General features: G+C 36.1%; 2 protein-coding genes across 6 annotated transcripts; one reads left to right on the top strand and one right to left on the bottom strand.

The window, feature by feature from the left end:
* Positions 1 to 4,735: 4,735 nt before the first annotated feature.
* LOC150025588 (uncharacterized) lies at positions 4,736 to 5,749 on the bottom strand. Its single transcript, XM_090294123.1, has one exon. It carries the CDS (start codon positions 5,747 to 5,749, stop codon positions 4,736 to 4,738), a length of 1,014 nt encoding a protein of 337 aa, XP_090150249.1.
* A 10,034-nt stretch (positions 5,750 to 15,783) lies between these two features.
* Positions 15,784 to 19,653, top strand: LOC137826723 (metal-nicotianamine transporter YSL3). Of its 5 annotated transcripts, none has more exons than XM_068632816.2 (9): positions 15,784 to 15,954; positions 16,033 to 16,203; positions 16,722 to 17,100; positions 17,201 to 17,370; positions 17,551 to 17,648; positions 17,758 to 17,892; positions 17,972 to 18,161; positions 18,260 to 18,374; positions 18,542 to 19,653. In XM_068632816.2, exons 3-9 carry the CDS (start codon positions 16,731 to 16,733, stop codon positions 19,483 to 19,485), a joined length of 2,022 nt encoding a protein of 673 aa, XP_068488917.1. In that variant the 5' UTR covers positions 15,784 to 15,954; positions 16,033 to 16,203; positions 16,722 to 16,730; the 3' UTR covers positions 19,486 to 19,653. The 5 variants fall into 5 exon arrangements, with proteins under 5 accessions (XP_068488917.1, XP_068488919.1, XP_068488916.1 ...); XM_068632818.2 differs by having other exon boundaries at positions 15,821 to 15,954; positions 18,554 to 19,653; XM_068632815.2 differs by having other exon boundaries at positions 15,897 to 16,203.
* Positions 19,654 to 24,581: the final 4,928 nt, after the last annotated feature.

Raw genomic sequence — 24,581 nt, 5'->3', positions numbered from 1 at the left:
CTTGTGCCGACCAACCCTGGCGACATTAATGAGGAGGCTGAGGCGGAGACTCCGGGACCACAGCCGGACGCCTCGTTTGAAGAATTAATGAATATCCCATAGAAAATTACTGGACCCGGCATGTGGTCATCGTACAATGATGGTTTTATTTTGGATGTAATATTTGATTGCTGATCGACCAGATTGGTATTTTGGAACCTTGTTTGTTTGTTGTAAGTAGATTTTATTAATTTGGATGCCGGACGAGGCGTAGTTGATTTCGTTAGCAATAATGCGAATGCCGAACGAGGTCTGAATGATTTTGAAAAAAGTAATAAGTTAATCATGATGTCGAACGAGGCATAAATAATTGCGATTTCGTTAAAGTAATAAGTTAATTCTGATGCCGCACAAGGCATAAATAATTGTGATTTCGTTAAAGTAATAAGTTAATTTTGATGCCGAACAAGGCATAAATAATTCTGAATAATTCTGATGCCGAACGAGGCATAAATAATTCCGATTACGTTAAAGTAATGATATTTCTAATGCCGAACGAGGCATAAATAATTCTAAAGTTCTGATGCCGTACGAGGCATAAATAATTCTGATTACGTTAACGTAATAAGTTAATTCTGATGCCGAACGAGGCATAAATAATTCCTCATTACGTTAAAGTAATAATATAATGTTGGTGCCGAACGAGGCATAAATAATTCTGATTACTTTAAAGTAATGTTAATTCTGATGCCGAACGAGGCATAAATAATTTCTCATTATGTTAAAGTAATAAGATAATTCTGGTACCGAACGAGGCATAAATAATCCTGATTACGTTAAAGTAATAAGTTAATTCGGATGCCAAACGAGGCATAAATTGAGAGTAATAAAAGGAATAGGAGACTTTGATTTTATAGTGCCTCGTTAAAACCTTCTCGATCGTAAACCCTCCTTAGGGAAAAATCGACCGAGCGAGGAAAGAGTACACTTTTATTAAGTTCAACTGTAATAAAATTTGAGATGCGTGGCATTCCACGTTCTCGGTATGTCCTTCCCAGATAAATGTTCTAAGTAATAGGCTCCACCAGCTGCCGTATCTGCTATGCGGAATGGTCCCTCCCAATTGCTAGAGAACTTGCCTCCTTCCTTCCGGGCGCTACTCCGCATTCGCCATACTAAGTCGCCTTTGTGGAAGAGCCTCGGTTTGACCTTGGAGTTGTATCGTCTGGCCGCCCGAATTTTGCATGCTTCTTCTCTAATTCTACACTTGTCCAGAAGTTCGTTGATGAGATCGAGGCCGACCGAGAGGCTTTCCTTGTTTAGATCAAGATCAAGGGTTTGTCGGCAGAGAGAGGGTTCTCCAATCTCGACGGGGATCATAGCTTCAATGCCATACGTTAGGCTGTACGACGTTTCTTGTGTAGTCGTTTGAGGAGTACAGTGATATGCCCATAAGACCTCTAAGAGTTCTTCAGTCCAGTTGCCCTTTGCTGGGCCGAGACGTTTCTTCAGTTCGTTCAAGATGACCTTGTTTGCCGCCTCTGCTTGTTCGTTTGTTTGCGGATGCTCGACTGAACTGGCGATGTGGAGTTTCTCGTAAAATTCAGCTAACGTCCGGTCGGTGAACTGTCGACCGTTATCGGTGATGATGATCTGTGGAAGGCCGAAGCGGCAAACAATATTTTTCCACACGAAATTTTGCACATTGCGAGTGGTGATCGCAGTCAGAGGTTCGGCTTCGATCCACTTGGTAAAGTAATCAATGCCGACCAGTAAGAATTTACATTGGCCTTTACCGGGGGCGAAAGGGCCAATGATGTCCATACCCCATTGGACAAACGGCCAGGGTGATAGCATAAAATGAAGTTCTTCAGGTTTTTGATGGGACAAAGTACCAAACTCTTGACATTTGAGGCATTTCTGGATGAAATCGGTACAGTCGCCTTGGACGGTCGGCCAATAGTATCCGGCTCGGACTACTTTGGCGGCCATTGTTCGTGCGCCTGAGTGAGTACCACAAATACCTTCATGTAATTCCCGGACGACATAGGAGGCTTGATCAGGTGTCAAACATTTAAGGAGTGGTCGGGTATAACCTCGGCGATAAAGGTCGTCACCGATTAAGACGAAACGGGCGGCCTGCAACTTCATGGTTTTTTCACCTATAGGACTACTTGTATCATCGAGTAAATATTGCTTAATTGGGGTAATCCAAGTGGATTCCGCGTCAGTCGTTAGGCATTCCTGTAGGTCGATGCTTGGGCGTACAAGCGTAACATGGATGACCGACCGATGTATTCCCTTACACTTCGTGGTTGCCAACCGGGACAAGGCGTCCGCGCGAGTATTGTGATCGCGTCAAACGTGTTGCATGGAAATTTCAAAAAATGTACTCATCAATTGTTTGACTAAGTGATAATATCGTTGCAGAAAGCTTTCTCGGACTTCATATTCGTCATTAAGCTGACCGATGACTAGTCTGGAATCACTTTTACAAATTAACTTAGTGATTTCCAATTCTTGAGCGAAGTGTAGGCCGGCTAAAATGGCTTCATATTCGGCCTGATTATTTGAAGTTTTGAAGTCGAATTTTAGGGCTTGCTCGATGACAATCTCGCCGGGGCCTTCTAAAACGACTCCAGCGCCGCACGACCTTTCGTTGGAGGAGCCGTCCACGTATAAGATCCACGATGAGGGTTCAGTCTCGGCTGAGGAAGGGGTGAGTTCGGCTGCGAAATCAGCAAGAGCTTGCGACTTGATGGCTCCTCGTGGTTGGTACTGAATGTGGAATTCGAATAGTTCTATCGTCCATCCGATCATTCGTCCGGCTAAATCTGGTTTAGTGAGAATCTTTACAATGGGGTAATTTGTACGAACAATAATACGATGATTTTTAAAATACATACGCATTCGTCGGGCGGTAATGATGAGAGCCATAGCCACCTTTTCGATCGTTTGGTATCGGATTTCGGCGCCGTGGAGGGCGCGGCTAACGAAATAAACTGGTCGTTCCTCAAAATTAATTTCTTGAACTAAGACCGAATTAACGGCTTCGTTTGAAACGGCGAGGTAGACTATAATGGGCTCTCGGGCGTCCGGTTTCTGGATGACCGGTGGGGAAGATAGAAAAGTTTTCAATTGGAGGAAAATTTCTTCGCATTCGGCCAACCACTCAAAGCGAGATGCTTTTTTCAATAATCGGACGATGGGTCTCGTTCGTTCTGCAAGTTTAGGAACAAATCTGGATAAGGCGGTGAGCCGGCCGATGAGTCTCTGAATTTCCTGAATGGAGTTGGGCCTTCTCATTTCGGAAATAGCTTTACATTTCTCAGGGTTAGCTTCTATGCCTCTATGGGTAAGCATAAAACCTAAGAACTTCCCCCCTCGACGCCAAATGCACACTTGTCAGGATTGAGTCGCATCTGGTGCTAGCGGAGGGCCTGAAAAACTTCTTTTAGGTCGACAATATGTTGCTTACATGAGTCGGATTTGACAACAATGTCATCGACATAGATTTCAACATTCCTGCCGATCATGTCGTGGAATACATGGTCCATTAGTCTTTGATAAGTGGCCCCAGCATTCTTGAGTCCGAAGGGCATAACTTCATAATAGAAATTACCGGAATCAGTCATGAAGGCTGTCTTCTTTCGGTCGGCCGGGTGCATTTGGATTTGATTATAACCTGAATAGGCATCAAGGAAGTTGAGGATGTGATGTCTGGCCGCCCTATCAACAAGACGATCAATGGTAGTGATGAGAATAAAAAAGATGTTATCAATAGAAGAAATGACAAGGGCCAAAGCATTTAAAGTTCTTCTTATTAGTCTTTGCAAAAGATGAGGCCCAAGCCCAAAGCCCAAGCCCAAAGCCCAAGCCCAAGAAGGCCCAAGCCCAAGAAGCCCAAGTCTAAACCATGAGGGGCAAGGCCAAGCATTAAATAAAAGAGCATCATTTGAATGACTCTCGTAGGAGGTGTGGATATTAAATAAATAGGTGTGAATGTATTAGAGAGAGTCACATTGTCCATGTGACTTAGTAGGGGGGTGTAGGTGTAGTTTTTAGGAGGTGTCATAGTAGAAAAAGGTCACACCTCCCATGTGACTTGTTTTTGGTGGGAATTTCAAATGAGTTTTATTTGAAATTTCCCACCTATTTTTCAGCACCTCTAGGCTATAAATAAGGTACTTCCCTTTGTAATTTTCATATTGGAATTTTATAGTAGAGAGACTATACTCAAATTTGGAGAGAATTTGTGAGTTTTGAGTCTTCTTCTTCTTTGCCTTATCTTGTGAGCTATGGTGAGCTTCAAGTGGTGGCACTCCATCACTTATCTTGGTTCAAGGTTCCAAGTGGCGTGAATGGCTTCTTCCAATTCTCAAAATCCAGCAAGCATCTTCCTATAAGTGTTCTTCTTCCTTTTCTTCAATTTTCCATTCGGTAGTTTTGATTCCTAGAGTTTTACTTCTTTTTCTACCGTTTAATTTTGTGTTTCCAGCATTGTTTCCTTTAATTCTGTTTGATTCAGTAGCTAGCTTTTAAATTTTGTCCAGTTTTAATTCTTGTTCTTCTTTCCTTGTGTTTTGATTCAATTTGACAATACATGGACTTCCATATGAGTCTTGGTTGGTGCTAAGTTTTGGTGAGTTCTTGAATTAGAACATTGATCCAATTCTAAAGTAAAGTGCCTTTCAAATCCAGCTCAAGTTGTTCCTAAGAATGTCAAGAATCATGTGTTCTTGTAGTTACATTCACATCAGGTAGGCAGAGGATAAGAGTCTTTTGGACATGCCTTATTGAGGTCCGTGTAATCAACCCACATTCGCCATTTTCCATTTGCTTTCTTTACCATAACTACATTGGCTAGCCATATAGTATAATGGGCTTTTCTAATGAATCCGGCTTGTAATAACTTATCAGCTTCGGCACGTGCGGCTTGGCGTCGTTCGTCCCCTAAATTTCTTTTCTTCTGAGCTATTGGTCTAGCTTCTTTATATAATGAGAGTCGGTGGGTAATGACCTCCGGGTCTACGCCAGGCATGTCAGCGGCTGTCCATGCGAACAGGTCGACATTTTTAGCAAGCGTTGTGCCGATGGCCAATCGGTCGTCCGGCGTTAGTGAGGTGCCAACATGTGTAGTGTGGCGATCATCGCGAAGTGGGAATGGATGCAAGTCTTCTCCTGCTTCCATACGGGGATCGTCCATACGAGGGTCAAGATCAACAAGGGCTATCATCTGACGACGGGACATGTGCCGTCCAGAACGTCGAGTGGGGGATCGTCCTCGTTTTTGTGGGAGTCGGTCGTCCGAATTGGTCGTGTAGAGTCGCCGAGTTGGCTCACTTTTCAAACTCGCAACATAACATTCCCTAGCGATTTTTTGATCAACATGGATTGTTGCTATGTCGTCATTTGCCGAAGGGAATTTCATGGCTAAGTGTGGGGTGGAGACAATGGCTTTTAATCTGTTGATGGACGGTCGGCCGAGCAGGATGTTGTAGGAAGTTTGGGCGTTAACCAGCAGATATCGTACGTTTATTGTTTTATGGAGACCGTCTTCCTCACCAAAGGTTGTATACAGGTCGATATACCCCTTAGTGTCGACCCGTTCACCTGAGAACCCTACAATTTGTTCGTTATAGGGTTGAATGTCTGCTTCTGGGATGCGCATTTTCTTGAAAATTTCCCAGTATAATATATCGACCGAGCTACCCTGATCTACCAAAGTCTTGGCAATTGCGAACTTGTCATATTCTACAGTGATTACCATAGGGTCGTCCTGGGCTGGATCTATAGCTGTGAAGTCATCGTCAGTGAAAGTGATCGGAGGTATGTGTGGACGCCTCCTTGTGGTAGCATGAGTGGACTAGATGTCCCGGAGATGTTTCTTTCGGGCGGAATTTGAGCACCCGCCACTGGCAAAGCCCCCGGCTATATAATTTGCCTCGTGGTTCGGTTCACCCAAGTTAACGGGTCCAGCAATCATGTTGATGACTTCGCGGACTCGTTGGCGAGGGCGGGCGTTTCGGTCGGGACTTGTGTTGCGGGCGCGTGTACGCCGAACGAGGCTTTCACTGCGTTTCCGCGAAGTCTGGCTATGGTCAGTTCGGCGTTTGTAATCGTTACGGTATGACCGGTCGACACCATGAGATGGACGGTCGGTACTCCGTGGTGGGGATCTTGAATTCCTTGTCCTCTTGACGAATTGCCGCAAATGGTCAGCCTGGATGAGCTCTTCGATTTTGTCCTTCAACGCTTGACATCCTTCGGTTGTGTGGCCGAAGTTTCGATGGTATTGACAATGCTTAGCGGTATCTGCATTCGGTGGCGTTTGATATTGCTTCAATATCGGGATTAAGTCCGTTTGTAGTGCTTCATCTAGGGCTCGTCCCCTCGGCACAGTTAAGGGGGTGTAACTGTTAAACCTGGGGATTCGGCCTCCTCTGTTCCGGTCGGACCTTGGAGTGGTTCGGACGGTTCGTTCGGTCTCGACTTCTCTTTCTTTGCTCAGGGTTTGGTCATTGAGGACTCCGGATCCGACGGTTTTGAACCGTTGGTGGTAATCAATGTGTTCCTCGATTTGCATGAATTTGGTTGCTCGAGTTCGAAGGTCTTCCATGTCTTGAGGCGGCTTCTTGATGAGACTTTCAGTAAAACGGCTCGGCCGGATGGCCGAGACCAAATGGTGCAATGCAACTTCCTGCTTGAGTCCTCGGATGTTCATACATGCTTTGTTGAACCTATCTAGAAAGGTTCTGAGAGATTCACCTTTTTCTTGTTGTACCGCTAGGAGAGACATGGAGGACATGTGATGCGGTCGGCTGGTGGCATATTGAGTGGAGAATTTTACGGCTAGGATGTCAAAGTCGTCAATGGAGTTCAGAGGCAGCTCTGTAAACCAGGTAAGAGGTTCTCCCTGGAGGGACGTGGGGAATACTTTACACCACACATTATTATCTGTGGTATACAGAGTCATTTGCGTCTTGTAGACATTTAAATGCTCGTTCGGGTCGGTCGAGCCGTCATAGAGTTTAATAGCGAGACCTCTCCATTTGTCAGGAAGTGGTGTGGTGATAATTTCTTCTGTAAAAGGATGACCCCTTTTACTTGACTTTCTTTCGACTGTTTCAGCTCTGGAAGCAGGGTTGGTGTCGGCCGGTGTAGGTATGCGAGATGCGGTTCGGTCGGCCATATGGGATTGACCTTCTCGTTCGGGATTATCGACCTGTCGTTGGAGTCGTGCATTCTGCTCTCTCAATAAGGCGATTTCTTCTTCTTGGTGGCGTCTATCTTCTTCGTGTTGACGATGGTTTTCCATCCCCTTTTGTCGCAGTTCCTCCATCTGAGTTTGGAGGGTTTGAATCATAGTCATCTATTCTGCCATAGCGTCGTTGTTGTTTCTTGTCGCAACCATTATAGCTTCAAAAATTGAAGATTTGCCTCGGCCCCACGGTGGGCGCCAATTGTACCTGAGTGGAGAGATGGGGCCCAGGCATGGTCGGTTGATGTAGTATAGTTGCTGATGTGTCGGTCTTCTTCTCTTTCGGTCGGGCGGGGGAGGGTACCTGCGAAGGCACTTCGACGCTCAAGTAAGTATGAGATTCTAAGTGTGGTTTAGTAAGTGAATGAAAACGTACCTTTCTCTGGCTTGAGCACCGTATTTATAGGATTGCCTAATGGGCTTTCTACCCCTTGGGCTCAGGGTGGTTATGGATAGGTCTTACCAATCGTGCTCCGGAATACCCGGGGAACATATCTTCTTTAAACGCGTATTCCTTATTCTTCGGAGGTGTATCTTAACCACTTTAACTTTGTCACACATGCCTCACATTTATTATGCGTTCGGTCGGTCGACCACGTTCGTCCGGTGCCTACCGGTACAATGAATAAAGGATTTAACTTTCCAATACATTATCATTTTAGGCATTGGCTTGGAGAAGATCTTGGATCAATGACATAAAAATGATTTGCAGAATCTTGATAAACAACTTGAAGGGGAATTAGCACAAGCTAGAGAAAGGAAGGTGTGAACATATATAGAATTTTATGTATATTGTTCTTTGATTTTTCTTGTAGTTACTTTACTTTAATTAGGTTGTAAACCATGTGCTTATAACTTCAAAACTGCTTATGTGTCATGTTAAATGTTAGATAAAAATGTATGAATCATTGTTTCTATGACTTTGTGTAGTGACATAACCTTTTGAATCATCACCGAAAAGTATATTAATAGTTTCACCTAACTAATATATAATATATTTAATAAAAATATAATTTCTAAAATAAAACTATAAATTTAACTGGAGAATATCACTTTATGTACTTAGGTAAGTTTTGTAACTAAGTACAAGCTCATACTTATGCATAAAGTAAAAAGGTGCTGCACAATTTAATCAATGGAGTATCAATTTAGGGGTATTGACGAAATTCCCGTTCAAAAGCTAGCTGTTTGTACTTCTATTTATTAATGTTTTTCTAACAGGTGTGAGTAGTAATAAAGTGACACCACTAATGTAATGAGTTGAAGTTGAAAATTGCTTACTTAGTTACGTCCGTACAATGAGATAATTTTAATGTTATTAATAAAAATAAATTTGGTATATTAATAATCTTATTTTAAAAATTCAAAAAATATATAATTAATTATTTTTATGTGATTATATGAAAAGTTTTTAATATTAAAAAAAATTATAGTTATATGCATATTATTTGATATGTAATACATTATTACTTTCTGATAAAGTTATATACAAAAATATCCATATATAAATTTAGGAGACAATTACATACGAATTTATCCGTATATAAATTTAACAGACAATTACATATGGATTTATCTGTATATAATTATATATGGATTTATTCGTATGTAATTACATACGGATTTTTAATTCGTACGTAACAATTACCTACGATAATTTTACATATAAATTATCTTTTTGTATGTAATTCATTTGTAACTATGTTTTACATACGGATTTGGTCTCTTATATACGGATTAGTGTTGTATGTAATACCAAATTTTCTTGTAGTGTGATGGAGTACTAATAATTGACCACTTAAAACTTTTGCTTACTCATTAATATAAAGGGGAAAATATATCAATTTCTCCCTATTACCAAGTTGTTGGTGATGTATGTTTGAGTTTCAATTTTCTTATTTCCCAAAGCATGAATTAGTTGGGGATCCATGACTCCATAAAACTCTTGTTTCCCCTCATTAATACATACTCCAGACATACACCTACCAATATAATTAGTTAAAGCATGATCAATGATTACATCATGCAGAACTGAATGACCTATATATTAAGCTCCCAGTTGGTAATTGCAACCTCTAACATATCAGACATGTGTATATATAACGGGATGTCACTGTTTCTTCCAAAAAAGTAGCACCCCATGAAATCTCCATAGGGTTTGTACCTATAGAGACAACCTATAATAATGTGGCTATAGGATCGTCAGTAGAAGCAACCTACTTCTTTCTTTGCGGACTAGGTTTGCGACGTTGTTGCTACAAAATAAACAACATTTTCAATGAATTAAATGTACAAATGTATTCATCCATAAATAAAATTTAATAATTACAATTTTTTTTCTTATTAGAGGTTTTGGAATACATTAAACGAGGTGTTTAGGTTACATTATGAATGTTTGAAATGCTTGTGCCACAGTAAATACCTCATATGTTGGCATTGGAACTACAACATAAACAATATGTACTTTCTCGACCATGACCTTCACCACATCAGGGGAAAGAGACATATTATGTAAAACATTGGCCCTTTCAAACACTTTCCCTAGGGCCACTTGTCGAGGAGTGAAACCGTCATCCACAAATAACTCATATTGACTTATCGAGCCAATATCATCCCTTAATGGATTACCAGCTGCACAACTCCCCTTTGCACTAACTTTACCTAGGAGCCACAAAGGTTTGTTGTGCAGGAACACTTTGTTGGGATAGACCCAAGCTCTCGAGGCGTTGCTAAAACTCCTGTATAAGCTTATGAGTGACCTCCTTTATGACCTCCTACTTAATTTGTTCAATAACAAGATGGCCTCTTGGCTAGGTGCCCGAGACGAGTATTTCCGTGAAAAAATCTTGAAGAACTGATAGATGTCAACCCCTGATCCTGCAGCATGCACACGACCATGTGCTCAAGTCGTCCACTAGCAGCAACAAGTATATCCTGATGATCTTGAGGGAAAAAAGTACGTTGGAAGCTTTGCTTAAGAAAGGAATCTTGCAAAACCCAAAATTTATGTAATTATTTCATATCAATTTGCAAAAATAGCTAAAAATATGCTTGAGAAGAAAATATCTTACAATCTTCTCTGAGACTATCCGTGATTACTCAGAACTATATCCTCCCGATTTTTTTTATGTAGGCTTGCTTCCATTTTTTGTGGCGGGTAGGTGGTGATGAAGGTTGACTGGCCTTTGATTCTTCCTCGAAAGTAGTAACAAGTTGTGCTTTCTTCTTCTTCTTCTCCCTTATCATATCTTTTTAAAGCTTATGATAACTCCCACAAGACAACAAGTGCGAGGTAAGATTATATGCCTGAATATCCCTAACTTTTGGTCTAGCACCTTGTCCCAAATGAAACAAACAAAGTGAATCACTTAATAATACTGATGTTAGTTTCAACCTAAACTGACAATCGAAGAAAGAACCTTTGATTTCAAGGTCTCTATATTGGTGATGTCAAAATGCATCTGCAAGAGAATACCATGAAATGTTAAATACAATTTAATATAAAAGACAAATATATTAAAATGATAACACTATATAATGCATTACTAAGATATCCTTCCATATCATGGATCAGTCAACCTTAGGCACATGATCCAATGAATGTACTAAAATGGACATCTTTTCACGTGGTAAGACTCCATGATAGTTGTTGAACATGTTTGCATTAGAACCATATGTCACCCCAGTAGTGACATCTACTGTAAGTGGTGTCCTGTCACCACTAGCATGTCTCAATGCGAGAGACCTTATTCTAGTAAATGGTAGAGGTGACATCTGAAGTAAATGGACTCTAATCATTAGCCATATCTTTGTAAAAAACAAGAGGGGCAGGGGGAATTATTATACAGTTTCATACAAAATAAATATATACAATTAGTGGCCTAAACAAGAGGGGCAGGGGAAATTATCTTCATAGGATTTTCGAAAAGTTTGGAAGTAGAGTGAAAAGTTCTGAAAAATCAACCAATTGATTTTCTTTTCAACTCAATAAAATTTCTGTTTTAAGGTTATTTATAGAAAATCAACTTGTTGTTTTCTCGAAACAACTGGTTGTTTATACCAACAAAATATAAAACAAAGTTAAAACAATTTATAAGAGAAGAGATAAAGAGAATCACACAAGAGGTTTATACTGGTTCACTCTTAACCAAGAGCTACATTCAACTCTCAGCTAACCATTGAGAATTCACTATGTAATCAAACCTAGATTACAAAACACAGACAATGAGTGATGATCTTGAACCCCTCAAGAACACACACCACTCCTTGACAACACCATAGTTTCCAGAAACACCTTTCTGAAACTTCCTTACACAAGAACACACAGAAATACAATGTTTAAGGAGAAGAGAATAGAATACACCTGGGTATACAAAACTTAAGTTCAAAAAAATACAAAACTTAATCCTATTCCACACACTTGAGATGATTCAAAGCTTTTGAATTCTTGAAAAACGTTTAAAAGCAATCTCTCTTTCTTAGAGTCTTGAAAAGAATATCAAACATCCTTTATATAGACTCAAGCAAGTGGTCAAAGTTGTTAGATCATAAACCAAAAGCAGTTGGAAGCATTTAAAACAGTTAAAACCACTTAACAAAATTTTGTTATGAAAACAACAGGTTGTTTTCCAAAATAATCGATTGAAATAATTTTCTTGTTAAGGTTTTCATAAAAACAACCAGTTGTTTTATCGAAATAACCGGTTGTTTCTGTTTGACAACAAAGACAAAATAAGCACAACTTTTCCAAATCATTTTGAAAATTACTAAGTGTCAAACAACAAGTTGTTTCGATAATTCAATAGGTTGAAACTTCACAGCTTTTTAAAAAACACTTCTTTTCAAAAAGATAAAGAATCAAGTGAGCTTGGATCAAAACAAGGAGTGAATTAACAAGTCAAAAACTACTAGACAACACACACACATAGTGGCATGGTCTTCTAGATTTCCACACAGCTTTGAAGACATCAAAGCATATTGTTCAACATATATTAAATTATCAAAATTAATAAATTCATATTCATATGTATATTCCCTCATTATGCTCTTTGCGGGTTGTGATGACTCTTTAATTCGACAAGTTTACAAATTCATTAGTAATAAATTGTCCCTAATTAATATGGATCAATCTCACTCTAAGTTTATATATATATATATATATATATATATATATTTTTTTTTTAACATCGACTTATGGATGGATTAAATCCACTCTAATTTATTTTTCATTTTTATTTAACATTGACTTGTATGTGGACTTGTGCGTAGGCTACACCTACTCTAATTTTTTTTTTATTTTTTTGGGTTTGTGTTTGTCATTCACATAGATTTTTTTTAAAGGACGCAACAAATTTTGTTCCCTTTGCATGGGTAAAGCCCACGTTAAATGTAACAACACCTTTTCTTTTTAAAATAGAAACAGAACCCTTGCCCGGTCACGCACCATTCTTTTCTTTCTTCTTTCTTCCTCCATTTCTCCCTTTTATCTTCTCTCTTAATTTCTCACTTCATACTTCATCTATTTTAGAATCTGATCATACCACGTTGTAGCTGAGAAGTTAAGGAACATTTCTACCCTATCAGATTTTCAAACAGAGTAAGTTCATTTTTGCTCTAAAGATCCTTTGTTCTATGTTTTTCCTTAGGATTTAGTCATCAATCTTGGTGGGGTCAGTTGAGAAGTTTAATCCTCTCAACTTATTCTACTATATACTGAATTTTTGTTCTAATTGGATAACTTGCATTAGACCCGTAAATCTTGAAGTTTATCCAGACTCTCGGAAATAAAATTCTAGAAGTTGCTTGGAAAGCAAGCAATTAAGGTAAGGGAAGCTAAATTTAATTTTTTAATAGCACCCTAGGATAGAAGATCTGAATGCGGAGGGGACGTGGTCCTAATATTCAATTTCTCTTGCAGGGATGTTGTGTGTTTATATATTGTGTTTACACAAGTTAAGTTTTCTTATCATGTTATAATTATTATTATACTTATTAATATGATTATCAATATTAATATAATTAATAATATTATTCATATATTTAATATAATTAATATTATTAAATATTATTAACATTTTTAATATTATTAAATATTACTAATATTATTAAATATTTTTTATATTATTATATTAATATTATATTTATATTATAATATATTATTAATTTTATAATATTAATATAATTAATATTATTAAATATTATTAATATTTTTAATATTATTAAATATTATTAATATTTTTAATATTATTAAATATTATTAATATTATTAAATATTATTAATATTATTAAATATTATTAATATTATTAAATATTATTAATATTATTAAATATTATTAATATTATTAAATATTATTAATATTATTAAATATTATTAATATTATTAAATATTTTTTATATTATTATATTAATATTATAAAATATTATTAATATTATTAATTTTATAATATTAATAATATGTATATTTATTAGTTATGATTATTATTATTTATGAATAATTATGATTTTATAATTATTCATATTATAATAATATTTTTAATATTATGCACATAATTATTATAATAATAGTTGGTAGGTAATAGAGATCTATGAGTAATAGTTCGTAGGTAATAGAGATTCGTGGGTAATAGTTGGTAGGTAGTAGAAATCCATAGGTAAAAGTTGGTAGGTAATAAGATCTGTGGGTAATACTTGGTAGGTAATGTTGAATTTACCTACGGATTTAGAATTTGTGGGTAATATATATATGTAATGTTGTCCGTGCGTAATAGTTGGTAAGTAATGCTGAATTTACCTACGGATTCAGATATGTGGGTAAAATTCCGTAGATAATACTGATTTTTTTTGTAGTGACACCATGAAACATATCTCTGCCGAGCAAATAAAAAAAACACTCAAAACATATCTCATTAACATTTTTCAAAATGACATGCCTTCACATTATATTATGTATCGGTAAGGTCCGCACAACCGACACTATAGTTTGGAACATGGTCATTACGTTGATTGACACCACACAACCAAATTACGCTTAAGTATAATTAGTGAGGTTGATAAACAATTAAGAGCTAGGTAATGTATCCTAAACATGACCCAATTCTCTAATCCAACCTAATAAGAAAAAGCCACCAAAATAATATAAATAACACAAATTTCAAACATCAGGTACATCAATATACCACACTCAGAATATCGAGTGTCGAATACTAAATCTGACTTGAGCGTCAGAGTGCCTTCTGCAGGTACCATCCAAGTTCGGACTACATGAAGACCGAGGAGTAGAGCGAATAGAGGAGAGGAAGGAACTTGTTTGAAGTAAGAACCAACCGACCGACCAAGGAAGCTGAGAAGCAGTTCCAATAGTTCTCTAGGCCCCAACCCCATTTGAGAACAATTGGAGCCCACCGTGGGACCGAGAGAAATTGAGTGAAAAAGAAAGTAGATGGTATCAACCCGATGCATGGGTAGCGAAAGGATGTCTGAAGTTGAGAAAATGACATTGTTGATGTCTCTGCAGAAAGAGATGGCTAAGATGAAGAAAAGGAATGAGGAGATCACTCGGATAAATGAGGAGGAAATCCCAACTCTCCAAAGGAAGAATGAAGAGATGAAAAGAAAGTTCGTGGAAGGAGGACCGTCCGTTGAACCGACCAATCTCATTAGTAGGTCCTTCACCACCCCCACCAACCCCAAGACTATTGAGGAGCTGAAGGATAAGATCCACACCCAAGAGGTGGACGATGAGTCCTACCCTAACATTGGTGGTTTACATTCATTTTTTGATTATGTTTTCTTTTTGTTCTTTTTACAGTGTTAGTCTCTTTTTCTCACACTTCTCTCAAAGTTTTATTTGTATTGTGCATTTTTTCCCGAATTAAAGTAACTGTCTATCAACTCACGTCTCTCAAATAGGTTCTTTCAAATCCAATATATGTTTTATAATTTTAAATCTAAATAATTATAAAATAACGAAATAACTAAAATAAAATATTAATATAAAGATAAAATAAAAATAAATATACAATTAAAAATAGTTATAATAATTATAATGAAAAATCTCCTATTATAAATATATTATTTTTATTATTATTACTAGGGATGAAAGTATATATTTAATAGATTACAGTTATAACATGGTTTAATATTTAAAAACAAAAGGTCAACGGCATTAAATTGTCTGATTTAACATTTAGCACTACCATGCGTTAATTTTCAGTTTCATTTTTCTTACCTATGCACTGTCATTATCCTTCTCGGGATTATCGGTAGTTGACCTGTAACGAGTCTCTCTGTCCGCATTTACTTGGTTAAATGTTCAAGCCACACGCTTAACGTAAATAACCATAATGACTCTTTACCTTAGTCAAAGACAATGGTTTTGATTCCGTGTTCATAGCCAAACGTGTGTTCAAATCACGAAGTGTTTTGTTAGGACCAAAGAAAAATAAAATGATTTCGTACTACTGCAGTACAACAATTAAAGCTTTTCCTTTCCAATTTTTCTTTTTTTAGACTTTGTACTACAGCACACTTGAGCTTTGTATTGCACTAGTACAATAAAAGTTGGTGAAGTTTAAATGAGATGGCATGTACCTTTTTTCTTTTACTCTTTTCCCCTTTTTAGCAATGACATAAATATTGCACTGTATTGCGAATCTTTGTTTGTGCAGTCTCTCTTTTGACGTTGATTATGACAGGATTATCAAAGCCTAAGAAGGGTTAGTGAGATTCTAATCTCCTCCTCTATTGAGTTTACTCATCACACCAGCATGCACACCAAAATCTCTTGTTTGTAGGTCTTGTACAGCATTTGGAGGTTTTGGATTCTTCAATTGGGGAAGGTGACGCGTGTCCATTTTTTCTTTTCTGATCATTGGGGGATTGAGTTAACTCTACGACATTGCTTTCAATTTGCACCATCCTGTCGTTGAACTCCATTCTTTTATCATCCAAAAGGAAAATTTGAGGTATGACATTTGATTTTAGCATATTTTGATAAAGTAGTTGTTTTTTTTCTATTAGATTTTTTGAGAGATATTTTTACAAATTTTTATTTTAAATTTATCTGTTTCTGGGCATGTGTGTGCATATATGGCACAAAAGGAAGAACTTTTTCTCATTTCTTTCGTTTTCTATCTCTTTATTTCTTATAATGAAGTGGGTGACTCGAATTTACACCTACAAATTATAACTTGTTACCCAATTTGGATTTCTCTCTTTGCAATTTGGATACTTCTTAGAACAGAGATGCTAAACAAGAAAAGAAGATTTTCTCATTCCTTTTGTTCTGTATCACTTCAGGTTTTATGATGAAGTATTAGTGATATGTATTATGGTTGACCAAATCCACATTTATAAATTGTGACTTGTTATCCAGCTTGAATTGCAAGTTAAATAGAGATGCCAAGTGAGATGTAGCAGGGTAGACACTTGAATGCAATTGTTTCCTTTCTAACAGAGTCCCTTTCTTAATTGTTTATGGAAGATTGATTCAATGGGCAGTTCAAACCACGAAGAGCTAGAAGAGATTCAGAACTGTGCCAATGAAGACATTGAAAAAGCTGAACTAGAGCAGCCAGAGGGCCAGAGTAGCATGCCATCATGGACAAGTCAGATCACAATTCGAGGACTAATAACTAGCTTCATCATTGGTATCATTTATAGTGTGATTGTGATGAAGCTGAATCTCTCAACCGGACTTGTTCCAAATCTGAATGTTTCAGCGGCTCTCCTTGGCTTTGTACTTGTTCGAACTTGGACTATGCTGCTTGAAAAAGCTAATATCGTTACAACACCTTTCACTAGACAGGAGAATACCATAATTCAAACTTGTGCTGTCGCATGCTACAGCTCTTCTTTTGGAGGTGACAAGTTAAATTGAATTCTATAATTTTGTATGTGCATATGAATAACTGATAGTGTTTGTTCATGTGGTTTTTTTAACTTTTACTTGATTATTTGTAGGTGGTTTTGGGTCTCACCTCTTGGGTTTGAATAGGAAAACGTATGAGCAAGTAGGGGTTGATACACCGGGGAATACTCCAATAACCAAGGAGCCTGGAATTGGCTGGATGACAGCCTTTCTCTTTTCGACATACTTTGTCGGGCTAGCGATTTTGGTTCCCCTTAGGAAGGTATTTCTTGTGATGAGTGGCCTTCAATGGTTTCACTTGATTAATTGAACATATCTGGTTTTCCAAAGGTTGTTATTCTCAATGTAGATGTGATGAAAATCACTATTTCAGATGAATTTGGTTGGGAGTAACTTGAATTGTGTTGCTGCCTCATCTGATCCAATGTAAGTTATTTAACAGTTGATGATCGTTGACTACAAATTGACTTATCCAACTGGAACTGCGACAGCCGTCCTTATTAATGGGTTCCACACTCCAAAAGGAGATGAGATGGCAAAGTATGAATAAGCTTTTATTTTGCATCATCTATCTTTTTCAAGTTAAACACAAACAAGTTAAACACAGTAAACTTGTATAAGTATAAAAACTACTTTACATCTTTCACAGGAAGCAGGTTCATGGTTTTATGAAATTCTTCTCGTTCAGTTTCCTTTGGTCTTTCTTCCAATGGTTCTTTGCTGGCGGAGAGCAATGTGGATTCATTCAGTTTCCTACTTTCGGATTGAAAGCATGGAAAAACTCGTGTGTGCTTTCATCTTTCTTCTACAGTGTGAACCACGAAATAATTGCCCCTCATGATTAAAATGTGTGAATTTTGCAGATTTTACTTCGATTTCAGCATGACTTATGTTGGAGCAGGAATGATTTGTTCCCATCTTGTCAACTTATCCTTGCTTCTTGGTGCTGTTCTCTCTTGGGGCATTATGTGGCCATTGATCAGGGGACTAAAAGGACAATGGTTCCCTGAGAGTTTACCAGAAAGTAGTATGAAGAGTCTTAATGGCTATAGGGTCAGAAATGAACTACAATAAGGGACTTTCTAATCTAATTTCATTTAAGTTCTTCCATTTCAAGCCTTAAGTAACCTTCCCATATTTTCTTGATGCAGGTTTTTATTTCCATTGCCTTGATCCTCGGTGATGGGTTGTACAATTTTGCCAAAATTTTGCTTTTTTCCGCCACAAATATCCATGCCTGCATGGAAAGGAGGAATAAAAGATCACGTAAAAAACTTGCCTCGTATCAAATTTCCAGTTTTGGGTTATGTTATTGTGAAGTTTGTTGTTCCATGTTAGACCTGGCAGAACTACTAATTTGAGGACAATGTGAGGGGTTTAATTATAGTTTGAATAAGTGTGGTATTTCAAAATGAATCTAATATTGGCCGCAGTTTCAATTTCAGATAACAAGAGGCAGAGGCAGCAGGCTCCTGATGATGTGACACGCAACGAAGTGTTTTTAAGTGAAAGGATTCCTATATGGTTAGCATTGTCAGGGTACATACTTCTCTCTGTCATTTCTATCACAGCTATCCCTTTCATTTTCCCTGAGGTGAAGTGGTATTATGTGGTGGTTGCCTATCTTCTAGCACCAACTCTTAGCTTCTGCAATGCATATGGTGCTGGCTTAACTGACATGAACATGGCCTATAACTACGGGAAAGTGGCTCTCTTTGTGCTTGCTGCCTTAGGTGGGAAAAGCCACGGCGTGGTTGCTGGACTCGTCGGTTGTGGCGTGATCAAGTCTCTTGTTTCCACCTCGTCTGACTTGATGCAAGATTTCAAGACTGGTCATCTCACCTTCACTTCCCCCCGATCTATGCTTCTTACTCAAGCTATTGGCACCGCAATAGGTTGTCTCGTTGCTCCTCTCACATTCTTCCTTTTCTACAAGGCTTTTGATGTGGGGAACCCAGATGGTGAATACAAAGCCCCATATGCAATCATTTATAGAAACATGGCAATTCTTGGTGTCGAAGGCTTTTCTGCCCTTCCCCACTATTGTCTGCACCTGTGTTGTGGCTTCTTTGCATTCTCCGTGGCAGCCAACTTGGTGAGAGATTTTAACCCCAAAAACATTGGGAGATGGGTTCCATTTCCAATGGCAATGGCTGTACCCTTTGTAGTAGGTGGATACTTTGCTATTGACATGTGTGTGGGTAGTTTAATTGTGTATGCATATCACACACTAAAAAGCAAGGAGGCTAGTTTGATGCTTCCAGCAATTGCTTCTGGTTTGATCTGTGGAGATGGATTGTGGATTCTCCCTTCATCTATTCTTGCTTTGTTCAAGGTTCGTGCTCCAATTTGTATGAGATTCTTGCCAGTCGATTAGAACTTCACTTGCAGAGATGTAATCAAATTATGTGTCTCACATTATCAGTTTTAGGTGCAGAAGTGTTACGACATAGCGAATAACCAACTCGTTTACCCCTAGTGATTCATGTAGATAGCTTTGTTAGCCTTCTCTCAATTTTAATGATATCATAAACTCTTGAAACAATGCCCATAGTTTTTATTTATGAATTTTAGCAGTCACATTGTGTGCACTAGGTTAAAATACCAAATCAGGTGTGTTAATTTTCATTTTAATTTTAAAATTGTAAAAAAAATAAAAATAGATTCACGTAAGCTAGTAAATGAGGAACGAATTTAATATTTTTATAACTTTTATAGTGGTAAATGTATGGGTGATATGTTCGGGTTATTTATAAATTGGTGTAATTTTTTTTCATTTTTACACAATTGAATTTTTTTTAAATATAATAAAAATGGGTAAATGAAGACAATTTTAATTTGAAGTCATGCTTAGATAAAAAAAACTTATGTTTCTATGACTATTTTTTTTTTTCGTGCTTTTAAAAGATGATTTCTATTTTTGTTTTCTTAACCGAAGTCTTAGTTGTAAGTACGATTTCTTGATTTTTTTGTTTCTAATTAAAGTCATGTTGGAATGTATCATTTTTTGTTTTTTCTTTTTCATTTTTCTATTTTTCTATTTTTTTATTTTCCAATTTTATTATGTTATTATTAAATATGGGTTTAAATTATAATAATAAGTTAATTAATGACTTAAACTAATTGAATATTTGTTTAAATTACAATAATAAATTATATTTAATTACAAATAATCAAATACACAATTTCAAAAATTAATTAATTAATTAAATTAACTAAATATTTTTTTAAATTATAATAACAAACTATCTAAATTATATTCAATTATAAATAATTAAATATACAATTCTAAAAATAAATAACATAAAAAAATTTAACATGCATTTGCTTTTAAGTTTAATTTATATACCATTATTATATATTCAATGAAATTTTATTTTCTTTTTATTAGAGAAAATATATCATTATAGTTTTAAAAAATATTATGTTAATTTAAGTATTTAATTAATTAATTTTAAAATTTTGTATTAACTATTTTTAATTGAATATAATTTATTATTGTAATTTAAAAGTTATTTTAAATAATTATTAACTTCTTATTGTAATTTAAACAACTATTTAATAATAATATAATAAAATTGAAAAATAAAAAAATGAAAACCAAAAGAAATAAAAATAAAAAATATTGGCAAACAAAAATCGTGATTTAGGATTTAAGATTTAGTTAAAAAAAAATAGAAATTGTACTTTCCAACGAATGTAGTTTAAAAATAAAAATAAAAATGAAATTTATTTTTTAGAGTACAATTTCTAATTTATAAAAATGTTCCCTCAGGTGATTGTTATTTTTTTTTTAAAATTTATCATTTTTTTAAAACGAATTATATTACATCAAATTTATAAATTTCCCATGTTTCCGTCCGTCTATAATTTTTTGAATTGGGTTCTAATTTCTAATAAAGTTCATCCTATTTTTTGTCGTTTGAGAATGTAGAAGTTGAACTTTTTTTCATGTGTCTAATTCGTTAACTTAGAATATGAGTCACGGAGTTCTAATTCAGAGTTTAAATCAGCATTTTATATGAATATTTTAGGTGACGCACATCACGTAATTGTCACATATCAATGTGTTTTTCTCATTAAATTCTAGTAAGTAACCGTGCCTATGGGTCTCTTGACCAATTATACGTATTTATTGAATTATTATAATAGTATGAGATTTAATTGGAAAATATTCATTATTTGAGAACATTATAATGGTAGTAGAATGTGACACTTATATTATTATCTTACTTATTAACAATATATGACATATGTCTCATTTATTATAAATAGTATATAATTTTTTAAACTTTTTTTTTATTATAATTTTTTTATAGAGATCCAAAATTCATTAGTCATTCCTTAGAAGTTTTTGGAGAAGACTATGAATTAAACTACACTTTTTAACCTCTTGTTATTCTCATATAGATAGACAAATTCGGGTAGTTAATAGGTCTTTGACTACCATGTTTAGGATTATTTTGAAGAATAACCATAAATTTTGAGATAAGTACCTTCATCACATTGAGTTTGCATGTAATATGATAGTCCATAAGAGTATTGATATCTCTCCCTTTGAGGTTGTATATGATTTTAACCCAGTCACTCCTTTAGACTTGTTACCTCACTCTAACCCACACGAGTTTGTACATAAGGAAAAGGTATCCAGGATTGACTTTGTCAAGAAATTACATGAGCATGTTAAAAGTCAAATACACAAAAAAAAAGGAGATACATGAAACAAAATAACATGGAGAAAAGAGAGATGTTTTTTTAGGGGAAGATTGGGTTTGACTCAACCCTTTAGAAAAGGTCAATTTCCTACCATAAGGAAGTCTAAACTCAACCTCATGGAGATGGTCCTTTCCAAGTCCTCAAAAGAGTGAATAATAATTCCTACCAATTAGATCTTCTTGAGGAATATAGGTTTCATGCTTCCTTTAATGTTATTGATCTAATTCCTTTTGCAGTTAGTACAAATGATGAGGTGGACGTTCTAGATTTGAGGATAAATCCTCTTGAAAAGGGAGGGGATGATGGGAGAGCCCCAAATAAAGGACCAACCACTAGAGGAAAATGGCTAGGAGAATTCAAGAGGAGTGAAACTCAACAAAGACTAACAAAGAGAAGCTCTTATATATTTGGGCCATGACCTAGTTGTAAATACAATAATATCTTTTTTTCCTTTGTAATTGTTTAAATAAAGTGGGCCTAAAACATTTTCCTAGTAGTATATGATTTGGTCCATTGTAGTATATGATGAATTATGGTTTCTAAAACCTACCTAGGGTTTCCACTAAGCCTCCTTAACCCAAAGAAAACCCTAAGGTAAATAATCAGTGAGAGTGCACATGCCTAGCCCATGCTTAACAAATTAAACACATGTTTAATGTGAGTTTGAGTTCGACACCTAAAGGGAGAGAGTTCAAGTTTAAATTTCCCTCTCTTTTGGATATACTCTAACCCTAATTTACATCTATAAATAGAATTGTGCAACCATGCAATTTTCAGCTTATGAACGATTAGTGTTATGCTGCCAAATTGTAGCCTAAACACTGGTAATCTTCGTCTTAGCCTCTAGAATATTTACTAGTGAATAGGCCTAACCTCACTAGGCTTCTTCCAATTTCCCACTCCATATTCTCAGTTCCTTTCCTCAGTTCTCCCACAATTCCATGAGCTACTTAATCATCTTCCATCCACAATCATGAAAATACACAAGCATGGAAAAGAAGGCCACCCTCTCAATACTCAAGTTTTATGAGGGTAACTAAATAGAATATGGAAGACATTTCTTCGAGTACTTGGAAATATCGAGCCTCGTCATCATCTAAATCAGTTAGTTATTGAACTTAAAGCTTTGATGTCTCCAAATCCATGAAGATTCCTTGATGGCTGGGTTGCTGCTTCTGGGCATGGGTTCTAGGTAAATTAGAATTTGTCAATCCACTCATAGCTTAATCCAAAACTGAATCAATCAAGTTCTTTCAAAAGAAAAGTGTTTTTCAAAGTAGTGAATAACAACCTATTGATTTATCGTTTCAATATGTTGTTTTTGTTAGAATATATGACCTTAAACGAGAGGGGGGTGAATTGTTTAAGAGGGGTTTTTGAAAACTTTTTCAGCTTGAACAAAATCCTCTGTGTGAATCCAAATTAGAATTTCAGTTAGCCAAGAATTTAAGCACAAAAACAGCAAAGCACCAGAAAAACAATCAATTGTTTTTGCGAAACAATCGGTTGTTTATACCAGTAAAGAAATAACAAATGAATTTAAAGGAGTTCAAGAGAAGAAAGAGATACACAAACAGTTTATACCGGTTCACTCTTAAACCAAGAGCTACATCCAGTCCCCAGAAGCCACTAGGTAATCCACTAAGCAATCAACACAGATTACACACAAACCACCAAAGTAGTGACCTTGAACCCTTCCATAAACACACTCACTTTGGCACAACACACACCAAGAATGTTGATCTTCACCACCTCAAGAACACACAACACTCCTTGGCAACAACACCAAAATTTATAAAAGATTCAAAACAAATTACACTTGTTTATAGAACAATCTGAAATCAATACAAATGCAATCCTATTCCACTATTTCTTGAGAAAACCCAAAGCTTGATGTGAATGTTCAAAAACTTGAAAGCAATCTTTCTCACAACTGAAAGTCAAATCTGTTTCTCTTGTCTGTTTTAAAACATAAACAAACCATTTATACTTTTCAAAGATTGGTCAAAACATTTAATAAAGGAGCGTATTCAGTTGGAAGTCATTTAAAGCACATTCAACTACCAAAACAGAATTTTGTTAGGATTTTCAAAGAAACAATCGATTGAAACCACGAAACAATCGATTGTTTTGGTTTGACATCAAGTCAACCAACCAAAACAGTTTTCAACCTTTTCAAAAACACCTGAGTGTAAAACAATCGGTTGTTTCGACAAAACAACAAGTTGTTTTTCACTTAGTTTGAAAAACACTTAATTTCAAAAAGGTTTTAAAAATACATTAGCTTTAGATTCAACAAAGAGTGGATTACACTTTTAAACTACCCAGATCCTATCCTAAACACAGCAGCAACTCCAGCCTTGCATCAAACACATTGGATTTGGATACTTCAAAGCCCTTGATCACTTTTGATCAACAATCTCTCCGTATTTGATGAAGACAAATCCCTAGTTGCTTGTGTTAGACTTTGTTTGAATCTGAAGCAGTTCCTGCAAAACAAAACTTATGCAATACAAAGCATCTATAGCAGCAGGTTAGGATAACACATTAGCTCATTTTCTGCATAAACATCAAAGCAGAGAAAACCAACCAAAAAGACAAACCATATTCAAACTTTAAACATCAGCAACAACAACAGAATAAAAAACCATTCAAGCAGATAGAGTTTGCAGAGTTTAAGACAACACAAAACCAAATTTTCCCGCTATTTGTCTTCATAAATAGACTTTAGGAAGTAATAAAACATAAATTGTTCCA

This window comes from Phaseolus vulgaris, chromosome 8 (assembly GCF_051622355.1).
Source record: "Phaseolus vulgaris cultivar YP4 chromosome 8, ASM5162235v1, whole genome shotgun sequence".
In the NCBI taxonomy this organism is placed as follows: domain Eukaryota; kingdom Viridiplantae; phylum Streptophyta; class Magnoliopsida; order Fabales; family Fabaceae; genus Phaseolus; species Phaseolus vulgaris.
This window is presented reverse-complemented; position numbering and strand designations above follow the sequence as displayed.

What these genes read in the sequence shown, in the direction of transcription:
- LOC137826723 (XM_068632816.2), top strand. Translation starts at nt 16,731, where the DNA reads ATGGGCAGTTCAAACCACGAAGAGCTAGAAGAGATTCAGAACTGTGCC. An exon ending in CTACAGCTCTTCTTTTGGAG is followed by an intron (nt 17,101 to 17,200) that starts GTGACAAGTTAA and finishes GATTATTTGTAG; the next exon opens with GTGGTTTTGGGTCTCACCTC. An exon ending in TTTTGGTTCCCCTTAGGAAG is followed by an intron (nt 17,371 to 17,550) that starts GTATTTCTTGTG and finishes GTTATTTAACAG; the next exon opens with TTGATGATCGTTGACTACAA.
- LOC150025588 (XM_090294123.1), bottom strand. Translation starts at nt 5,749, where the DNA reads ATGGTAATCACTGTAGAATATGACAAGTTCGCAATTGCCAAGACTTTG.